The sequence below is a fragment of the Eubalaena glacialis genome, chromosome 8 (assembly GCF_028564815.1).
Source record: "Eubalaena glacialis isolate mEubGla1 chromosome 8, mEubGla1.1.hap2.+ XY, whole genome shotgun sequence".
Taxonomy (NCBI): Eukaryota; Metazoa; Chordata; class Mammalia; order Artiodactyla; family Balaenidae; genus Eubalaena; species Eubalaena glacialis.
The window spans coordinates 7,876,798-7,895,812 of NC_083723.1; the positions used below are offsets into that span (position 1 = coordinate 7,876,798).

Consider the following 19,015-nt stretch of genomic DNA (forward strand, 5'->3'; position numbering starts at 1 on the left):
CTCCTCCTTCCATCTCTTGCCTGACGTGGTCGCAGTGTTACCCTGCCTCCCATCTCTTCAGACTTTATACCAAATGTAGGGGGTGGGCTTTCAGATCCCACGTATGTGACTTTATCACACGCTCCCTTTGGAAAGGGCTGCAAATTGGAGCGGACCCAGGGGTCCTCAAGAGGGAAAAGTTCCCCATGAATGAAGGGAAAAGGGAGGTGTTTTGTAAGAAGGGGCAGCTGGGAAAATCCTTTATGTTGTCTCTGTAGAGACAGTTATCACGTGCCTATTCCTTTTTAAAAAATGGGTCTCTGCCATGTATTGTGATGCTGTCTTGGCGATGGTGTTGATGGTGGCAATGAGGGTGTTCCTGGGGTCAGACTCTATGTCCTGTAGCTCTAGGAGTCCAAGCAGGTACTTCAGGAGGGGCTGGAGGGAAAGCATGGGCTTCCAGAGGGAAAAGGAGTTTTGGAAGGAGTGGGGCGGGGGCAGAGGTACCTCTCCCGGCCTCGTGGTGGGCAGCTGTCCCTCTGGGGCCTGGGGCCAGGTCTGGCCAGGCAACTGTCACCACTTTCTAATTGCAGAACATTTCTGTCAGCCCCGAATGAAACCCTGTGCCCACTGGCAGTCACTCCCCAGCCCTCCTCTTCCAGCCCCAGGTGACCTCGTCTTCCTTCTCTATGAATTTCCCTCGTCTGGACATTTCACACAAGTGGAATCATGTAGTGTGTTGCTTTTTGTGACAGGTGTCTTTCACTTTGCCTGATGATTTGAGGGTTCATTCATTTTGTTTCGGTACTTCACTCCTTTTTTATGGCCGAATAATGTTCCAAAGTGTGGCTAGACCACGTTGTGTTGATTCGTTCATCAGCAGGTGGGCATTAGGGTTATTTCCACCTTTTGGCTATTGTGATTAATGCTGCTATGGACCTTCTTTTACATGTTTTGACCGTGGGCTGTTCTTATACTGCCGATCTTTTCTACTACTTTGTGAAATTTCCACTTCTTTTAGTCCCAGTGGGTTTTCCTTTTCTGGATATTTCTTCTGTCGTTATGGGTCTCACACCAGGAATCATACTTGAACGTTCTGCAGGTCTCCTGTCCCACTTTGCCGACTACTCCCAGGAACATTCGGGAACCCACCAAGTCTTTTTCTGTATCAGTTATGTAACCCCATGCACAAAATTCCACCTCTGTAGCTTTGAAAGGTTTGAGGCCTTTCAAAACACTGAGCCACAGAGCTCCCTTTTGGCCACACATCAGCAGAGTGTCACAAGACCGTGTTGTTTCAGGAGAGGTTGACACTAACAGCCTGAATGGGCTCTGTGTGATGGAAACCCACAGGTGGAAGCAGAGGGCACATGACAGTGTTTTGGGCGCGAGTACTCAGAGGCCGTCAGCAGCACAACTGCCAAGATGTGAAGGTCACACTGGTGCCAGTTGCCATGCATTCATGGAGGCTGTCGTGGTTCATTTGTGAAGCTGCCGTCAACGTGGGGAAAACCCACTCTGCACCCCACGCGGTGGAAAATGAGCCACACGAAAGGCCAGGCTTCTTCTGACACACAACTAGTCATGCAGCTTCGTTCTGTTAGAAATGGAGAAAAGAGACCACTGGCTGGGGTACAGCTGTTTCTGTCTCTTCCTCATTGTTGGTACCTTATTCTGTGGTTTTTTCACACGGTTGTCAGCTTTGGGATGCAGAGGTCTGATTTTAAGACTCTCTCCTGTAGAAGGCTAGGACCTCCACGCCCTCTGGACATGACCTTGGCTACAACGCAGCCAGGCCCCATTTGTCTCAGTCCTCAAACCAGATCTTTCAGATTTCCGTTTCTAATGTCTTTTCTTTTGATGTGAATTCTTTGACGAAAAGTATTGTGTGATCAGTTAGTCACTTCCTTTATTGCAGTGACAGTGTTATTTGCAGAGTGGGCACAGTGATGTCAGTTCCCTCGACAGGAACGGGGGTTGGTCAGGACCCTTGGCCGAACACCAAACTGAATAGACCTTGCAACAAGCAGTGCATTGTGTTCCGCAATAAAAGAGACGCTTTCTCCTGAGCACGCACGTAACCTGTGCCCTGATGGCCGTTTGGGGGGTTTGTTGGAGAAATCTGTGTCTGGCACCTGCTGGCTATGTCCCGTCTCCCCACCTCAGGCTGATTGGGTGGTGATGTTTGTGAAGGTTCCAGTTGTGCTGTGGGATCCTGAAGGCATCAGAACAGCTTTGCTTGTTTGCTCTGGTGTCTTAGGTTCATTTGAGACTCGGAGCGTGTGGCTGTGCTGTGACCAATATGAGATCAAAGCACAGGGGTAAACCGTTCGCTGAAGCCCACCTAAGTTGCACGTAAAGAGGCCTGAGTGCAGAGGCGCTGCTGGGCAGCACGTGGAGGTCTGGGTGTGCAAGGAATCCCTGAAAGATAGGCAGTGTGCAGTTAACACTGACAGTGAACTTGGCCACATCGAGCTTGAAAGAGAGACACAGCCCCAGGAGATGGAGGGTGTAAAGGCAAAGACTTCCTGGCAGATACGCTGAAGAAAGCAAACGATGCTGAAACTGGTTTGTAAACCCAAGCAGCTTGGTGCTGGCTCCACACGTCCGCTTGTCAGCTGGGGAGGCTTGGAAGGGAACACTGGTCCGGCTGGGTGGCTCTTGAATAGAAGCCTTTTCCCCGCCTCCTCAGCCTCCAGGGTTCAAATTTCACTAAACCTGATTGCAGGAAACCCCACCCTCGTGTTTACATTGCACTGGCCTTTTTGGGTGGAACCAAAGTCCTTTACTTAGCTAACAAGATTTTCCACCGTCTGCACTACCTGGAGAGGGAGGCTGGGTCCCTGCGGGGGACACATGCCCCCATCCCGGAATGCTGCGTTCTGGGGTTGAAGGCTTTCTTCAGGGTCCAACAGATGTGGGCTGAACAAGCTGCAGGGCTGTCTGGAAGGAAGGTGAGCAGGGAGCATGTGTGTGTGTGTGTGTGTGTGTGTGTGTGTGTGTGTGCGTGTGCACGGCTTCTGCTAGGCTGCAAAGACCCTCAGTTAAGACCAGAGAGTTGCCAGCCAGGAAAAGTACCAGAGGGATAGGATGACACTCCCGGGAGGGGAGAGGGTGTTCGTTGGTAAGTAACGAGCTGAACAGCAGTTTTAACCTGGCAAGAGGGAAAGCCAGGCAGGCCTCCGGGAAGACTGTTTGTTTGCAGTTTAGAGGGGTCTTAGCTGCTTCTGCCCTTGGAGATTCAGTGATGGTTTGAAGTGGGGTTTATATGCAGAAGCTCGTGGCCGGCTCTGTGGCTCCCTGGCCCAGGTGGCCTCTGAGTGGGCCACAGGACCTCCTATTTTCACTGGAGTGCCTGGAAGGGAATCGGCTGCCAAGATAAGTGCCCTTGACAGGATGGCCCGAGCTGGGGTGTTGGTTGGACAGGAGAGGGGCCCCCTTAGGAGTGGTCCTGCCAGCATCGTGTTTGTGTGGGTTGTTTGGGGCATGGTCACTGTGGCCGGGACATGCCTGCTGCCTCCCCCCTGTGAAGCCCAACGCTCCTTTATCGCAGCATTCCGGGCCTCGCCCAGGGGACCGCCAGGAGTGCTTGGAATCGGTGTGGCTCCAGCTTCCCAGGTGCTGGGCCCTGACATTGGCGCGTCCCTTCCTGGAGAGCCATGTGCCTTTCTGGCTGGAACGCCCCCCTCCTGCTCTCACTGTTTTTTTCCAAGAATTTACAGCCTGCCTTGGTTTTAGAAAACATTTACACAGAGCTCGACTTCGCTCCGAAGGGAGCGATTTCCATCTGCCCCCCTGGCAGGCCAGGTGCCACCTCCCCGCCTGGCATTCGGTGGGGTAGTTTTGGGTTTGGGGGCTTCGGGCAGGCGTTTGCTCGCAAGGTATGAGGATGGCACATCCAGAGAAGCTCCGTGCTATGTGGAGTTATTTCTGGAACTCGGCCTGAGGAGGGGCTTGGGCCAGGCTCTCACACCCCTGGGGTTCCTAACAGCTAATCACCATCTTCTGCCTTTTGTTTAGGGGAAAAGGGCACATTTCACCTCACCTGTGACATATCAGTCACCCGTCTGTGCTGTTGTAGACTAAAGGTAATATTCTCAAAGGCCCCAGTGTGGCCATCCTTTCTTCGCTCTCGATATTTTTGGAATAGGAACTAATTCAGTACAAACGCAGGAGAGTCTTTAATTAGCACAGAGGCAGAATCCTATTGCAATAAAGTAAAAGCAAGCCTCATTTCCTGAGAGGTTATAAATGCTGCAATTATAAATGTCCAAGTGGAAAAAGAGAGAGAGATCTCGGCGTGAGTGAACTTGGTGAGACGACAAGGACTCCGCCGAGAGGGACAGCGGCCAAGCCTGGGTGTTTCTCCTGATTGTGAAGGTCCTGCAGCCTCCACAGGCCCCCGAGGGAAGAGGCATGCCTGGGACACTTCCAAAGCCACCTGCAGCTCTCTACCTGGCCAGAGGATGTAGAGGGTCACTGACCCCGCTCAGCCTAGCCTCCTGCTCTGGGCCTGTCCCGCTTCCAGCTGCCTTGCTCTGTGGCGGTGCTCCCCATGCCTCAGAGACTGGAACCCCAGGTGCCCCCTCTGCCTGCGCACCACACAGCAGGCACTGAGATGCTCGCTTGCTTCTCGACATCTTGCAGTGCTGGGCCGGTGCTCCAGGGCCCATTCTCAAAATTGAAAGCTGGGCAGTTTGTCGCTGCTTCCACAGCTGGTCAGTCAGAGCCGATGCAGCAGGTCTGGGAGAAACGGTCTCTAACCACTAGGGTGAGGGTCCCGAGATGTGCAGAGGTAAGGAAGGCCCCTGGGTGTGCTTTGGAAGATCCGCCCATGTGGCTGTCGTCCTGCCGCTGAGCCCTGTGGAACGGGGCACAGTTCTCACGACTGCGCGGGTTCAGCAGAGGCGAGTTTGTGGTGAGCCCACCGAGACGATGCAGAGGCCCTCGGCGTCGCTCAGCTAGCTTACTGCTACCGCTTTTGTCCTCGTGGTTATCGGTCCCAGAGGAAGCTGAGACGCCGAGCAGATCACGTGGCTCGAACAATGTTATACAGCTGGTGAGAGCTGGAGGTGGGCTGCTAGGCCGGCCGGAGGGCCGCGCTGTGCGGTTTGGGTTATAGAACCTTCAGGTAGGTTTTGTAAAATTCCATCTTTTACTTGAGATCTCTATTAAAAAGCAATTCTTCAACATAATTCCGAAGTGTAAGGTCAGTCAGGCTGAGTTAAGAATACTCATTAACGGGACAGCACGAGGCATTCTTATCATTCCCCAGGCTCTGGGCTGGAGGGAACACAGACAGGAGCCCTGAATCACCAGGACAAGTGTGGGAATGTACAGAGACAGTGTTCACCCAGCGCCCACCTGTGCTTTTCCCTTTGTGTTTGGTCTCACCGAATCGCCACGGTGATCCTGGGGCAGACCTCATCAAACACCTGTTGCCCGGCAACTTCTCCAATGAGGGAAGTGAAGCACAGAGAGATTGAGTAACTTGCCCAAGGTCACACAGCCGCGGGGAGGATTTTTAATTAGGATTCACACCCAGGTGGATTATGCCAGAAAGTCCAGAAGGGGACTGAGGATGTGCACATAAATCGCTCCAGTGAAAAAGTTAAAACAAGCTGTATGCCACAGCGGGGCACGAAGGGACCCTGACAACTATCCCGAAGAGGAGAGAGCTCTCACCATCTCAGGGAGTCTAGGAGGAGGAAGGAAGGTCCTGGAAGAGAGGGGGAAAGTGGAGGAATTCAGGGCGGCGGGGGCGGGAGCAGAGAGAAAAGGAGATGAGGAGAGGAGGGCGGCGGGGGGGGGGGGGGCGGGGGAGGAGGGGGGAGGCGGACACAGTGCGTGGGGGTGGCCCATTGCATTGTGAGCCTCATTCTGTCTTGATTTCATGACCTTTTTAAAAATTGAGGTGTAATTTATTGGGTTGGCCAGGAAGTTTGTTTGGGTTTTTTGTAGCCTGGAGACACCCGAACAAAGTTTTTGGCCAACCCAATACATACATAAAGTTCACTCTGTTTACTGTGCATCTAGGGGTTGACTTCCTCTCCTGCAGCTCCCACCACAGCTAAGAGAAAGAACACGTCTGTCACCCAAATCATCCCTGGTGCCCCTTCGTAGCCGCCTCCCCGCCGCGAGCCCAGTGCCCGCCCCCGATCTCTTCCCCCAGGATGTCAGTGGAAGCCTTTGGAGTCTGGCTGCTCACTCAGTGCTTTGGGTGTAGTTGCAGATGATAGCATCATTTGTCCTTCTTTCTTCTCAGACACTTTTCCCGGGAAGCCCGCGGCTGGTAGACTCATGGCGTCTGGTAGACTCATGGCGTCTGGTATTGGGACATTTTGATGGGGTGAGTTGGTTTAGCTGAGTGGCCTCGAGTAGTGAGTGAGCCGATTGGAGGGGCGAGCTGGAGATGGTCCACGTGGGGCCGGCCGCAGGAGGCGGGAGTGACCGGCTGCCCAGCAGTCTGCGCCCAGAGGTGCAGCCTGTCTCCTGCTGAGTCAGGGTGGGCGGGGAGCCTTCCCTTTATCAGGGCTCCCAAGGGGCTGTGGGTGCAGTAGGCGGGGACCAAGTGGTGTACCCGGGAGCAGCTCATTAACTGTAAGGACAGAAACGCGCAGCCTGCCACGGCTCCTGCTGCCGTAGCCTAGGAAACAGACATAACACTACCATCATCAACCCGGCAGCCTCAAAACACAGGATCCTGTCCCAACAGCGCACCATTTCAGGAGTTAGGGAGGAAAACAGAGTGCTTAAGTAGTTTCTAAGGAGTGTTTGTGTGTGTGCGTGTGTGTGTGTGTGTGTGTGTGTGTGTGAGAGAGAGAGAGAGAGGGAGAGGGAGAGGGGGAGGGAGAGGGAGAGGGAGAGGGAGAGGGAGAGGGAGAGGGAGTTAAAAAGAAAACATTTAAGGAAATTCCTTTCCGAAATTAAATTGTTAATTTCACATTAAAGTGGTTGGTCAGGTTTAGAATTCCAGTGTTTTAAAAAAACAGAAAGCATGGATTTGGGAGTAGGGCAGAGGTAGGTTTGAATTCCAGATGATCTATTCAGTAGCCTGTTATTATCTTATATATTAGCATAACCTCTCCGAGCCTCTGTTTTCTCATCTGTAAGATGGGCTTGTCGATTACTGCCTCACAGGATTGCTTTGGGAATTAAGTGAGGTCCATCCCTGGAGTATGACACTGTCCTGGCGCATAGGAGGTGCTTAAACAGAGCCTTTGTCTGTAGAGCGTCAGCCCCATTGCAGGAGACGGCTGTTCCCTGCATTCTCTCTTTCTCTGACAATAGAAATAACGATTCCTTGCAGCCTCACCTGAGAGCAGCTGTTCCTGGATGCATCCCTTCTTGCAATCCTGCTCTCTCTTTCTGCCTCTGCTAACCCGTCAGATGCTGTGAAATGTGCCTGCCGCCCTCTGTTTCTTGATCCTCTCCCTGTTCCCCAGGCTGGTTCATCCCAGCATGTAGTCGGGACTCTGCTGAGTATTCCATTTCAATCTCCATAAACAACCAACTAGCGGCCGTGGCAAGTGCTTAGTAAACGCGTGGGACTGTTCCTGGAGAGGAGTTTTCTGTTTTTCTCCGTTGAAGACTTGCAGGGAGGATTCTGTTAGCTCTTTTGAAACGAAAAGTTGCTTTTCAAGCAAACCTTTCACAAAAGTAAAACATAAGATTCATAGAGTCAGTATATAGAAGAAAGAAAGATTTCAGCGAGCTTAACGAAGCCCTCAGGTTTGCTCTTTTGTTTGAAATGGATTTTTTGTATTGGCAGTAGGGCCAGGGGACAGCTGAACTTATTACAGATCAGTTCTACACCTTCTTGGTAGCCAAGTGGTTGGTGCTCAGATGGCGGTGGAGTTGAGATGCTGCCTTCCCTTGGGCTGATTCTTCACACACCTGTGAGCACATACCTGTGAGCACAGGTGGGCATTGGTTAATCTGCGTTCAGCCAGGATGAGAAGGAATGTTTTCGTTTTTTTGTTTTTTAGGTCTTCCTGATTTTCTTTACTTACTTTTGAAATATTTTGGGAGTGTCTCTTTTCCTTCTTGTGAGATAGCCCCCTTTCAAAAGTCGAGTGGGAATGGGCAGGGAACCGGCACACGGTAGCAGAGCAGGGGCGGCTAGTCTGTGCTGCAGCTTCTCCCCTTAAACGAGGCAAGAATGTCCACTGGCTCTTTTCTTTCTTCTGGTTCTTTTCCAGATGGGAACCTCCCTGGTGTGTCATTCAGCGGAAGAGATCAGAGCCGTAGTTAACGTTTGTTTGATTTTTAACTAGGCCCCGGATGCAGGGAAATCATTACCAGAAAACTCACAGGCCTCCTTTTGGAAGGGGGCCCTGGGTTCTAGTCAGTGGGGCAGGGATGGCGGGAAGGGACAGGACACAGAGCAAGTGGTCGATCCTGCACTGGGACAGGCAAAGGCTCTTGTCCTGCATCTGCAGTGGAAAAGCTGGGGGTCTTGGGCGGGTCACATCTCTATCTGGAGATTGGGGTCTTCATTTGCAGAATGAGGATTCATTCAATTCCCCCAAACTCCCCTGGAGCTGGAAGCACAAAGTTAAAATGTGTCATTGAAATCTACAAAAGGATGGAAGGGGCAGATGAAGTGAATGCCTCTACCTTCCAGACTTCTTCTGCTGGCCCCGCACTCACCCCAGCTTTGATAGCACTCTGAGCTCCGAGACGGAGCCGAGCTTCACAACCCCAAGCTTCCTTCACCCCAGGGGACCCACCTCCTTTCCCCTGGGAGCCCTTGGTGGTGGCAGTGGGACCCCAGCCCCAGCCGTGCCAGGGATCACAGAAGGGAGTTTGGCTGTATCGCTTCTCTGAAAATTACTTTCTGCGTCACTTTTCCAAATCTGAATTAAAAGGGGCACTCTACCATCAATTAAGTCAGGGTGTCCTTAAAGACTGACCAAAGTTTTGGGGGGCTTCATACACCAAGGCTGGAGCTTGTGTCTCATTTTCCATGGAGGGTTTGGCAGTCAGTCAGTCGTGCAGTGACCCCCTCCCCCAGGCCCCCTAGATAACTTTTGTCCCTGGTTGTGATTCTGTTTTCATTGCTCTCACCCTGCAGTTTTCACATGGGGTCTCAGAAAACAAAATACCAGCCCCGTAGGCAAGGTCGCCCTTCTCTAGATGTGGTTTAGAGGCGGGCCATGAGTAGGTGGGTGCACCCCGCCCATCCCTGCAGCTGTGGGGACGAACCTGCTTGAGAAAGTCCATCTTAATGGCAGGAGGTTGGAGGAGACGGGAAATGGTAAAGATGCGGTGCCATTGTTATGCACCTACTGTATGCCAGGGCTCTGTCTTGCCCTCATCACACCCCCAGTCCTGTGGCTGCACAGATAGTGTTCAGATGTCCCTCGGACCTTTGCCCCTCTGTCTGCACATTGGGTCACAATTAGGTTGGCACATTGGGTCACATTTAGGTTTGCATCTTTTGTTTTCTTCGACATTTTGGAACCTGCTCGTTGACTTCGGCACCTTTCCAGTCGGGTTGCATTTGAAGGCCCACTCGCTGGGGCTGTGCCGTCTGCCTGGGGGAGAGGTTGTTATGATGTCTGGGGAGTGGAGGCCCTGGGGCTGCAGGTGGCCAAGGGCTGTGGGCACTTCTACCTTCAGAAGGTTGGTTAGTTATTTTTAGTCTTTTTACCTGCTAAGGCAGCTGAATATCTTTCCAGAATAGCTCCCCAGGCTTTGTCATGTGAGAACAAGCCAGAGCATTCAGTCTGTCAGTACTTGGTGCCCACTGGGTGCCAGGGGCTGGTCCCTAATGCTGGGGATACCACAGGGAGCAAAAAACAAACCCCTGCCCTCCTGGATCCCACATTCTTGTGGGGAAGACAGTCTGCAGTAGGTCTGAATGTAGGTGTGTGCCACAGACAAACACCCAGCAGGCAGAGAACGGCACGAGCAAAGGCCCTGGGGCAGGTGAGTGCCTGCTGTGGTCTGGGCTCAGCAAGGTGCACAGGGAAGAAATGAGCACAGTCAGGGAATGCCAGGCCTTGTCCACCTTGGAAGGAGCTTTTAATAATTATGGCTACCCTCGGGACTTCCCTGGTGGCGCAGTGGTTCAGAATCTGCCTGCCAATGCAGGGGACACGGGTTCGAGCCCTGGTCCGGGAAGATCCCACATGCCGTGGAGCAACTAAGCCTGTGCGCCACAGCGACTGAGCCTGCGCTCTAGAGCCCGCGAGCCACAACTACTGAGCCCGCGCGCCACAACTACTGAGCCTGCGAGCCACAACTACTGAGCCCGCGAGCCACAACTACTGAAGCCTGCACGCCTAGAGCCCGTGCTCCACAACAAGAGAAGCCACCGCAATGAGAAGCCCGCGCACTGCAACGAAGAGTAGCCCCCGCTCGCCGCAGCTAGAGAAAGCCCGCGCGCAGCAACAAAGACTCAAAGCAGCCAAAAATAAAATAAATAAATAAATAAAAATTTTAAAAAAGATAATTATGGCTACCCATCTCAGGAGCCTAGGACCTGGGTTCTTTATGTATGTTCTCTAATTCTTCTAAGTGCATTGAAAGGTAAGACTAATTATTCCCTTTTATAAATGAAGAATCAGGGGATTGAACAGTCTAAATGTCCTGACCAGGAAAGTACAGAGTAAATGCAGAACAGGAATCCATCTCCGGGTGCAGGGAAACTCAGTCCGAGTCCTTTGCAAAGAGTGCCGGGCAGGGACAGCGGGTACCGGAGGCCCCTTTTCCTCCTCGCCCCAAGTCTGACTCCCACACTCCCCAGGATCACAAAGCATGGGTGCAGTAGGGTGTCTCTGGAGGCCCCTGGACAGCTGCCCAGAGGCCCTGTGCCTTTGGGAAGATTTGAGCTCCTACAAAGTGATTCAGAAGTTTGGGCGAGTCTGACTTTGAGGGTTCTCGGAGATGGTTCGTATCCTTTTCCTATAGATATACCATTTATTGGACATTTTCTGACATAGACAGTCACCTGTGTGTGTGTAGGACGTTTAGCAAAGGATCTGCGGTGGTGTCTCGCCACACTCCCTGAGCGGCTCTGAGAGCCCATGAGACCGAGGCGGAAGTGCTCAGCGCCCGGCCTCGCACAGAGCCAGTGTTTAGTCCGTGACAATCGGGCTGTTTTTTAATGCGTTTATTATTATTTTAAGATTTCTACTCCTAATAAAAATAATAAGAATGGGATTACTCGTAACTCGCAGCCAAGGGTAAGTATCCTGTCCTGTTCCGTTTCCTGCAGGCCCTTATGGACTGTTCTTCATGTGGGGTCGCCATGGGGTTCTACTCAGAATGATTAACGGGCACTGCCTGGATTTAAATCAGAAGAATTTTTGTACAGCTCCTTCTTGGCTTCCTTTTTTCCCCTTAACTCATTGCGCCAGTCCGTTTTCATTTAGATTCAGGGAGAAGGACTTGAGTCATGGACGCGTGGACATCTGTTTCTAGAAATCCCCACCGGCTGGCTGTGTGGCTGGCTGTCTGTCCTGGCCTCCCCTCCGCTCTGGCGGGACTTGGATTCTTGCAGGGCGGAGTGTGCTCTCCTGCTACTCTGCAGCATGGAAGGGAAACACCTGGCGCCCCAGGTCTTGCCTTAGTTGAGTTTTCCTGGCCACAGAGGGTCTCCCACAGAAGCCACGTTAAACTGGTGTTTCCTCAGGGCCAGAAGGACTCTCATCTGTGTGCTGTGACTTTCAGTGCCCGTGTTTGAACTTCATGTAGAGCACAGCCAAACCCTCGTTGTGCAGCTGGGCCAACACAGCGTTGGTGGCCCCAGGCCGGGTTGGGGTAGAGCCAGGACTTGAACTGGCGTCTGTCTGATGTTCCAGCTCCCGCTTCACCCACGGGCCGTTCTGCATGAGCCCAGCAGCGTCCTAAGCACGATGACCTAGTGGCTCACACATGGGCTGATTCTGCACTTTCACAGTTGTAGGGGTGACGTTTGCAGGTGCCCTGTAACTGGGGGGCGCTCATTCCGTGCAAAGCTGGGTGCAGCAGGTCCTCCCCCTGGCACCTTTGGGTCACTCGCTGACCCCACGCGGAGCGTCATGACCGAGTGCCGCCTCTTCGTAAGCAGGGCCCGGGCGGCCAGGGGCTCCCAGGCTGCAGAGCCAGAGAGCATGGGTTCTGGTCCCACCTGGGCTTCCCAGCAGCTGCCTGACCTTGGGCAAGTTACTGATGCTCTTTCAGCATCAATTCTTTTTCTTTACAGGGGGAATATGCTAGAAAGTTAGAGAAAATGTGCTGAGTGCACACCCCGTGATAGGTGCTCTGTGACCACCAGCTGTCATGGACACCTGCCCCAATTACCCCGAAGCTGCATCCAGCTCCTGCCTCTGACTTAGATGCTCACGTCACCAGTTGCCTACCTTGAAGACTTGGTTTATTTACCGTATTTTATGTATCATTTCCCCCCCCCCAGCCCTCCCCACCAGGCGCTACGTTAAGGTGAGGGTCGCTGAGATTTGTACCGGCCTGCACTCCGGTGTTTGTTTGCCATCCCCCATCACTTCTAGCCCCGCTTCTTCCTCTTGGGCACAGTTGAGATAAGAAGGAAGCCGGGCTCGCACGTGCTCTCAGCACAGCACCCCCAGATACCCCACAGATCTCTGTCCTGGCGTGTCACCCCGGCGTTTTTAAAAAAGCCGAAAGCTGCTGATCGTGGAGTGCACGCAGCCCACCAGGGCCAGAGCCGAGCCGGGTCCCTCCCGAGCGGCTCCAGGCCCAGTTGCTGCTGGGATGCAGTGGCTCCCAGGACCCCAAACAGCGTGGGTCAAGCCCTCTGCAGCTCCGTTACTGTGGTGGTATGCCTGCAATTTCACAGTTGGGCAAACAGGGAGGCAGAGGAGGATGGAGGGGGAGGGAGGTGCTGACCTCAAGCTCTCTTGTGCTGTTGGGTGCCCTCCCAGCTCTTTGCTGTGAGCCAGGGAGTGGTGACTGCCGCAGCCAAGGCCGTAATTAATAATAGGAGCGCTCTCCCCATCTGCATTTGAGGCCTAATTTTGTTTTCTCGGCCGTCCTGATGCGTGGAGATCAGTGCTTACCCCTCTGTGTTCTGAGGTCCTGCCGTGCCTTTATCAACACCTTCTTGGCCCAAAGATGCTGCACTAACGGGAAGGCAGGCCCGGGAAGAGTTCCTGTGCTTTCTCTTTTCGTTGAGTTGCATATTTAGGTTTCAGTGGATCTCAGAAGGTTGAGGACAGCAGGCTCCTAAATCAGATGTTCTGCTTACCAAGGACTGTTACCCAGATCCCTGGAGGATGCTTCATAGATGTTGTCAGAAGCTCTCTCCTGTCATAGGCGCCATCCATTCTTGAGTCTTGGAGATTTGTGAGCAGCGGCTGTGCTGAACATTCAAACTAAAGACGCCATTAGCAGTGAGCCCTCGAGGCAAGATGACTCCAGTGTGGAGAAGCCCAGAGGTGCTCTAAATGACCGTTCTCTTTGCATAAAAATGTAGAAACAATGCAGGGCCTGAAAATGTTTGATTATTCAGAGTGTTTTTCGTGGGCGTTTGCTTCGCAGGAGTGTATGTAGAATTTGGGGACCCTAGAGGCGTCTTTGGCCTTGATTATTCTGAGTTGTCTGCTGTGAATCCATTTATGTGTTCAGACAGGTATAGAGGCCCGTTCCAAGAGCCCGAAGCCCCCTTGCATCCTTGACTTACGATCCATCTCTCCGTCTCTCCTTTTCTCCCCACCAGTGCTGCACATGCAGGGCCCTGTCGACGGCAGCCTTTATGCCAAGGTGAGAAAGAAGAGCGCCTCGGATGCCAGTGTCCCAGGTGGGTCCCCCACTGTCCCGGCCGCCAGCAGCCCAGACCACAGCGACCACACCCTGTCTGTCAGCAGTGACTCGGGCCACTCCACGGCCTCGGTGAGGACCGACAGGACCGAGGAGCGCCTGGCTTCAGGGCCCAAGAGGGGCCTGAGCCCCCAAGAAAAGGCTGAGCTGGATCAGCTGCTCAGTGGCTTTGGTCTCGAAGATTCTGGAAGCCCCCTCAAGGACATGAGTGATGCTTGCAGCAAGTACAGTGGGACCCGCCATGTCGTACCGGCCCAGGTCCATGTGAACGGAGACAGCACCCCCAAGGACCGAGAGACGGACATCCTGGACGACGAGATGCCCAGCCACGACCTGCACAGTGTGGACAGCATCGGGACCCTCTCCTCCTCCGAGGGCCACCAGTCAGCCCACCTGGGCCCCTTCACCTGCCACCAGAGCAGCCAGAACTCCCTCCTGTCTGATGGATTCAGCAGCACTGCCGGCGAAGATCAGCACGGCCCTCTGGCCCCAGATCTGGGCCTCGCTGTGGAGCCCCCGTACGAGCGGGAACAGGCTTTCGGGAGCCGCGAGCCCAAGCAGCCGCAGCCTGCGCTCAGGAAGCCCTCCGTGCCCGCCCAGACGCAGGCCTACGGGCAGAGCAGCTACTCCACGCAGACCTGGGTGCGCCAGCAGCAGATGGTGGCCGCTCACCAGTACAGCTTCGCCCCCGACGGGGAGGCCAGGCTCGGCGGCCGCGGCACAGCTGACGGTTCCGGCCTGGCGCAGGCCCAGCCTAGGGTCCCGCTCACCCCTACCCGGGGGGCCAGCAGCAGAGTGGCCGTCCAGAGGGGCATAGGCCCCGGGCCACATCCCCCCGACACGCAGAGACCCCCTCCCGGCAAAGCAGCGTTCACACCCAGGGTTCCAGATGTCAGAGTCGTGAACGGTAGCGGCCCGGCGCTGAGCGCAGACCCTTCCCCTGGCTCACCCACCCTGGACATAGACCAGTCCATCGAGCAGCTCAACAGGCTCATCTTGGAGCTGGACCCCACCTTTGAGCCCATCCCCACCCACCTGAACATGCCGGGCAGCCAGGCCAACGGCCCCGCGGCCCCAGACGGTGTGGGAGGTGGGCTGCGGGCGAGTGGCCGCCTGCAGGACACGGCAGAAGGCCCTGGCAGGGCCCCCGCGAGGCAAGGTGAGCTGGTGTTCCATGGGATGCATGCTTGCCTGGGTCTGTGTTTTGCAGAAGAGGGGTTTATGGGAGAGCGCCGGGCTCGACGCAGAGTCCGGGGAGGGGAATGAGGAGGACAGTTGGGGCCCTGGGCACAGCCCCGTGGGGACAGGCCGAAGCTGTCTCCTGGCTGGCCACGCAGGGGGCGGGAAGGCTGTCCGTGGGGCAGCAGCCTGCGAGCTAGAGAGACAGGGCCATGTGGGTGGTTGGAGGTGGGCAGTGGGAGGGATGCCAGGGGGGCAGGTTCCGGAGAGTCGGGGCCGAGAGGCGCGGTGGGAATCCCGGCCACCAGGCCCGGCTGCAGCGTCGCGGGCCCTGAGGGGGTCCCTGTGTGCACCCTGCAGCTCTGGGGGCTGTACTGGGCGGGAGGTGGGCACTGTGCAGGCTCTCACCCTTAGGGCACGGCTGTGCAAGGCCAGGGCCAGGCCTTCCTGCCCACCTGCGAGACCTGGGAAGGCTGGGGGTAGCTGTGGCGGACAGAGGTGGCCTCTGGGTGTACGGCTGAGTGGACGTGGGGCAGGGAGTTGGGATCCAGCCTGTGACAGGCTCTCCATGTTGGCGAAGCAGAGGCTTTGGGGCCCCGGAGAGCTGGCCAGGGCGGCCTGGGAGGATGCCCCGCAGGCCGGGGACACTGGGACAGAGGTGGGGTGTCCGGGTCAAGGAATGGAGTGTCCGTCTAGAAGCTTCCACACAGAGGAGGTGGATGGGGCCAAGGCAGGCGTCCAAGCCTGCTGAGGTCTGGGGAGGTGGAGGGAGGGGTGGAGCTGCAAGGACCCAGAGGTCACCTCGGGGCTGAGAGTGAGGCCAGGCCCTCCCGCGTCGGCGTGTTGCTGTGCGTCCACCTCTGGGGCATCAGCTGGTTCCCTAAAGGCCCTGCCTCTAGAAGTAAAGACAGGAGGGGTGACGGAGGAAGAGCTCTGTCGCTTCCCCCTACTCCCGAGTCTGACCCTGAGTGCCGAGCCAGGATACTGATGGGTCAGGGGCGCCGCTCTTGCCGCTGGCATTGTTCTCGGGGCCCTTTCATCTTCTTAGGCCCCCTCGGCTACAGGGGCGGATCCTGTCTTACAGTTGAGTTTCCAGAGGTGTCAGGAAGTGGCCCGCCCAAGGTCACATAGGTCATTCGCAGTAGAGCAGGATTTGGCCCCTGTGGCTGCACCCAGAGGCCCTGCCCGCTTTGCAGTCAGATGGAGTGGATTTCAGACCCCCCCGGGTCCAGATGGCCTGGGTTACCTGAGTTTTGCAGACCTTGGTCCTGCTTAGCTGTGCATTTGGCTGATTGTGTGACTTTGGGTTAAGGATGTAGTCTCTGAATTTCTGTTCGCTCTGTTAAAAGAAACCCTGTCACATACCCGGCTGGTGGAAGTGTGCAGGAAGTGCTGGTCCGCACGCCCCTGTAGGGTACCTGGATCATAAGTGTGTGACATCCCCTCTTCCCTGAGTACCTGTGCCCCTGGATGTAAGTAACTTGGAGGTGGAAGGAGCTGGAAGAGCCTCCTGGGAGTAGATTATCAGACTCTACCGTGTAGCCGTAGGACAACAGTAGTAATAGTAGCAGCTAAATAGTTGGAAGGATTTGGATGTATGAATCCATTGAATCAGACACATTCAGGAGATTCTGAGTTTAAAAAAGTTTTCATTGGGAACAAAGCTATCTGCATCCTGTCTCTTAACTCACCAAACCTACTTAAAAGAAATTGCTTGTAAAAATTAAAACCAGAAACCTTTTTTTTGGATTAAAACCTCCTTTGAGATTTGGAAGCAGTTGGAGGCATCCGAGTGTATAGGGGGAAAAGGATTCCAAGGCTCAGGTTACAGACTGACAGCCTCCTTTAGTTCATTTGTTTTCCAGTTGATGGAACTCAGTCCCTAGTGACTTCTCCTTTATTCTTGTAGCAATAAAACATAGAGCCTGGGATGTTAGAAAGTCTCTTCATTTCCTCCACCCTTTAGTTAGCTGTTCTTAAATTACTTGATAAACTCATCGCTGTAATTATTGGAATTTTAATTTTGATTTTAGATCTTTTCTAGTTCCTTGTCGTATAAAAATAGTGACATTTTTTAAATTAAAGGACTTGAATATTTCAACAGACCCGTAAAATTCAGCACGTTAGGTTATTAATTATGCAAATTCAGTCAGAGTGTTTATTAATCCATTCATGTTTGATAGGAACCTCAGGCATTTGCCGGTTTTCTTTTATACTTTTAAAACTATGGTGATGTCAGTAGATTAGGTATAAGCAATGTGGATGCTAATCGTCAGAGACCTTTCTGAAATTTGCACGTGAGCTTCTGGTAGGAGGCCTGAGCAGCGATGAACACCTGCCAGCGGGGCAGCTCATAGCTCACAGCACGAGGACTGGCCTTCTAACCCGGAGCTTGGCTTTCAACTCCAGAGTCAGCTCCTGTTTTAGGAAAGTGCCAAGCCGGGAAGTGTAGTGCCTTTCAGACTTGCACTACATTGATGAAAAGGATCTGGACAGTGTAAAGGGTTCTCAGAACAGCCTGCATGCAGACTTCTGGCTCTCACTCCAGGACATCTTGTATTGATAGAAATCTCATCAAAAGAATGTGCACGTCTGTAGCTTTCGGCCACTTGAATTGAGGTGGAGAGAGAACTTCCTTCCCTCCCTGGCTGGTATAGAGGACACTGGAACCCATTTGATTTTAATATTTAAATGTCAGTATTTACATCTCTTGGTTGCAAAAAGCTAGATCAGCCAGCAACAGAAAAAAAATCACTAGATGGCAAGGAAAGTCATAAAAGTGTACAACTAACCAACTGATTCTGAGCTGTGGAACATTTCAGAAGGTTTGGGGATGCTGGAAACCTGTGCTTGGAAGATGTTCCAGATCCCCAGCACACATCCATCCCCTAGATGGGGGAGGCCAGGGCTGCCGAGTTGAGCTGGTCCACATGTGGCTCTCGGTTTTACCATGCTGAGTAGGAAGGGGACGATGAATCTGAAAGGCTCCATGACATTCCCAGGATGGTGGCTGTCACCCCACAGATGCATTGTCCCATGTCTGTGTGCCTGAGGCTCAGCCCTATTGATGTGGGGCAATATCTGACCAGAGTGGCCTCAAGTCTTGCACACAAATGGGAAGTAGGCCAGAAAGTTCTAAGATGCTGTATCTTCTACATGAGACCCTCCCTGACCTGCCTTGCATCTTGCCCCCAGATGCTGACTGCTGCACAGTGTCTTAATTCTGGCTGTAAATAAAGGTTTGTCACAGAGGCCTCAGCATCCTGAAGTTAGTGAAATCCATCACTCTTTGCAGATCATGTCCTGACTATGAGAAAGACCACCAGTTATCTGGTGGTAGAGAGTTGGGAATGGTATTACCTGGAGCTCCTTCTGGAGACTGCTGCATGTCCCGCACAGCTCACATTGCACCAGCTCTGCAGGCAGCAGCATGCCCACTGTGGCTCTGGTTATATCTGAGACGAAAATTATATGTGAAGGCTAAGCATTTTCTGAGAAAGTCTACTTGCTATCAGCACAATAATAATAATGGTGAGGATGGTGGTGGTGGTAGGGATAATGATGGTGGTGATAGTGATGATGATGATGATGATGGTGGTGGTGGTGGTGATGATGGTGGTGAGGGTGATGATGGTGGTGAGGGTGATGGTGATGGTGGTGATGATGATGGTGGTGATGGTGGTGGTGATGGTGATGATGATGATGATGATGATGGTGGTGATGGTGGTGATGGTGATGGCGATGGTAAAGATGATAGTGAGCACTGCCACACAGCTCCTGCCCCGTTCTAGGTGTTATGTTGAAGCTTGTCTGCATCACCCCTGACCTTCATGCCCACCATAATGTGTAAACAGCCTCCATCTGTCTCACTATGCATCTCATGGCTGAGCCCTTATTCCACTAAACTCAGTTTTTGCCACCAGATCGAAACCCCTGGAGGGCAGTGCCAGTGACTTACTCATTTTGTTTCCTGACACGTGGGAATGTTTGTAAATAGAGGGGATCTGGTGCTGGTGGGAATGCAGGTGACCCTCCAAAGACCCATGTGTCTCTGCTGAATTGGCACGGGGAC

General features: G+C 53.6%; 1 protein-coding gene and 1 long non-coding RNA gene across 12 annotated transcripts in view; both read left to right on the top strand.

Moving 5' to 3' along the window:
* The window catches only part of TNS3 (tensin 3), a 233,158-nt gene that overhangs the window by 142,974 nt on the left and 71,169 nt on the right, over positions 1-19,015 (top strand). For all 10 annotated transcript variants that reach the window (XM_061198352.1, XM_061198346.1, XM_061198351.1 and 7 more), the window contains one exon: positions 13,664-14,923. In XM_061198352.1, the coding sequence (XP_061054335.1) occupies positions 13,664-14,923 (1,260 nt within the window). The remainder of the gene's footprint in view (positions 1-13,663; positions 14,924-19,015) is intronic.
* Positions 2,765-10,451, top strand: LOC133096721 (uncharacterized). 2 transcript variants are annotated; one of them, XR_009701809.1, is made up of 4 exons: positions 2,765-2,933; positions 4,000-4,067; positions 6,245-6,328; positions 10,078-10,451. It is a non-coding gene; the product is annotated as an uncharacterized LOC133096721 (long non-coding RNA). The 2 variants fall into 2 exon arrangements; XR_009701810.1 differs by lacking the exon at positions 10,078-10,451 and adding an exon at positions 8,181-10,066.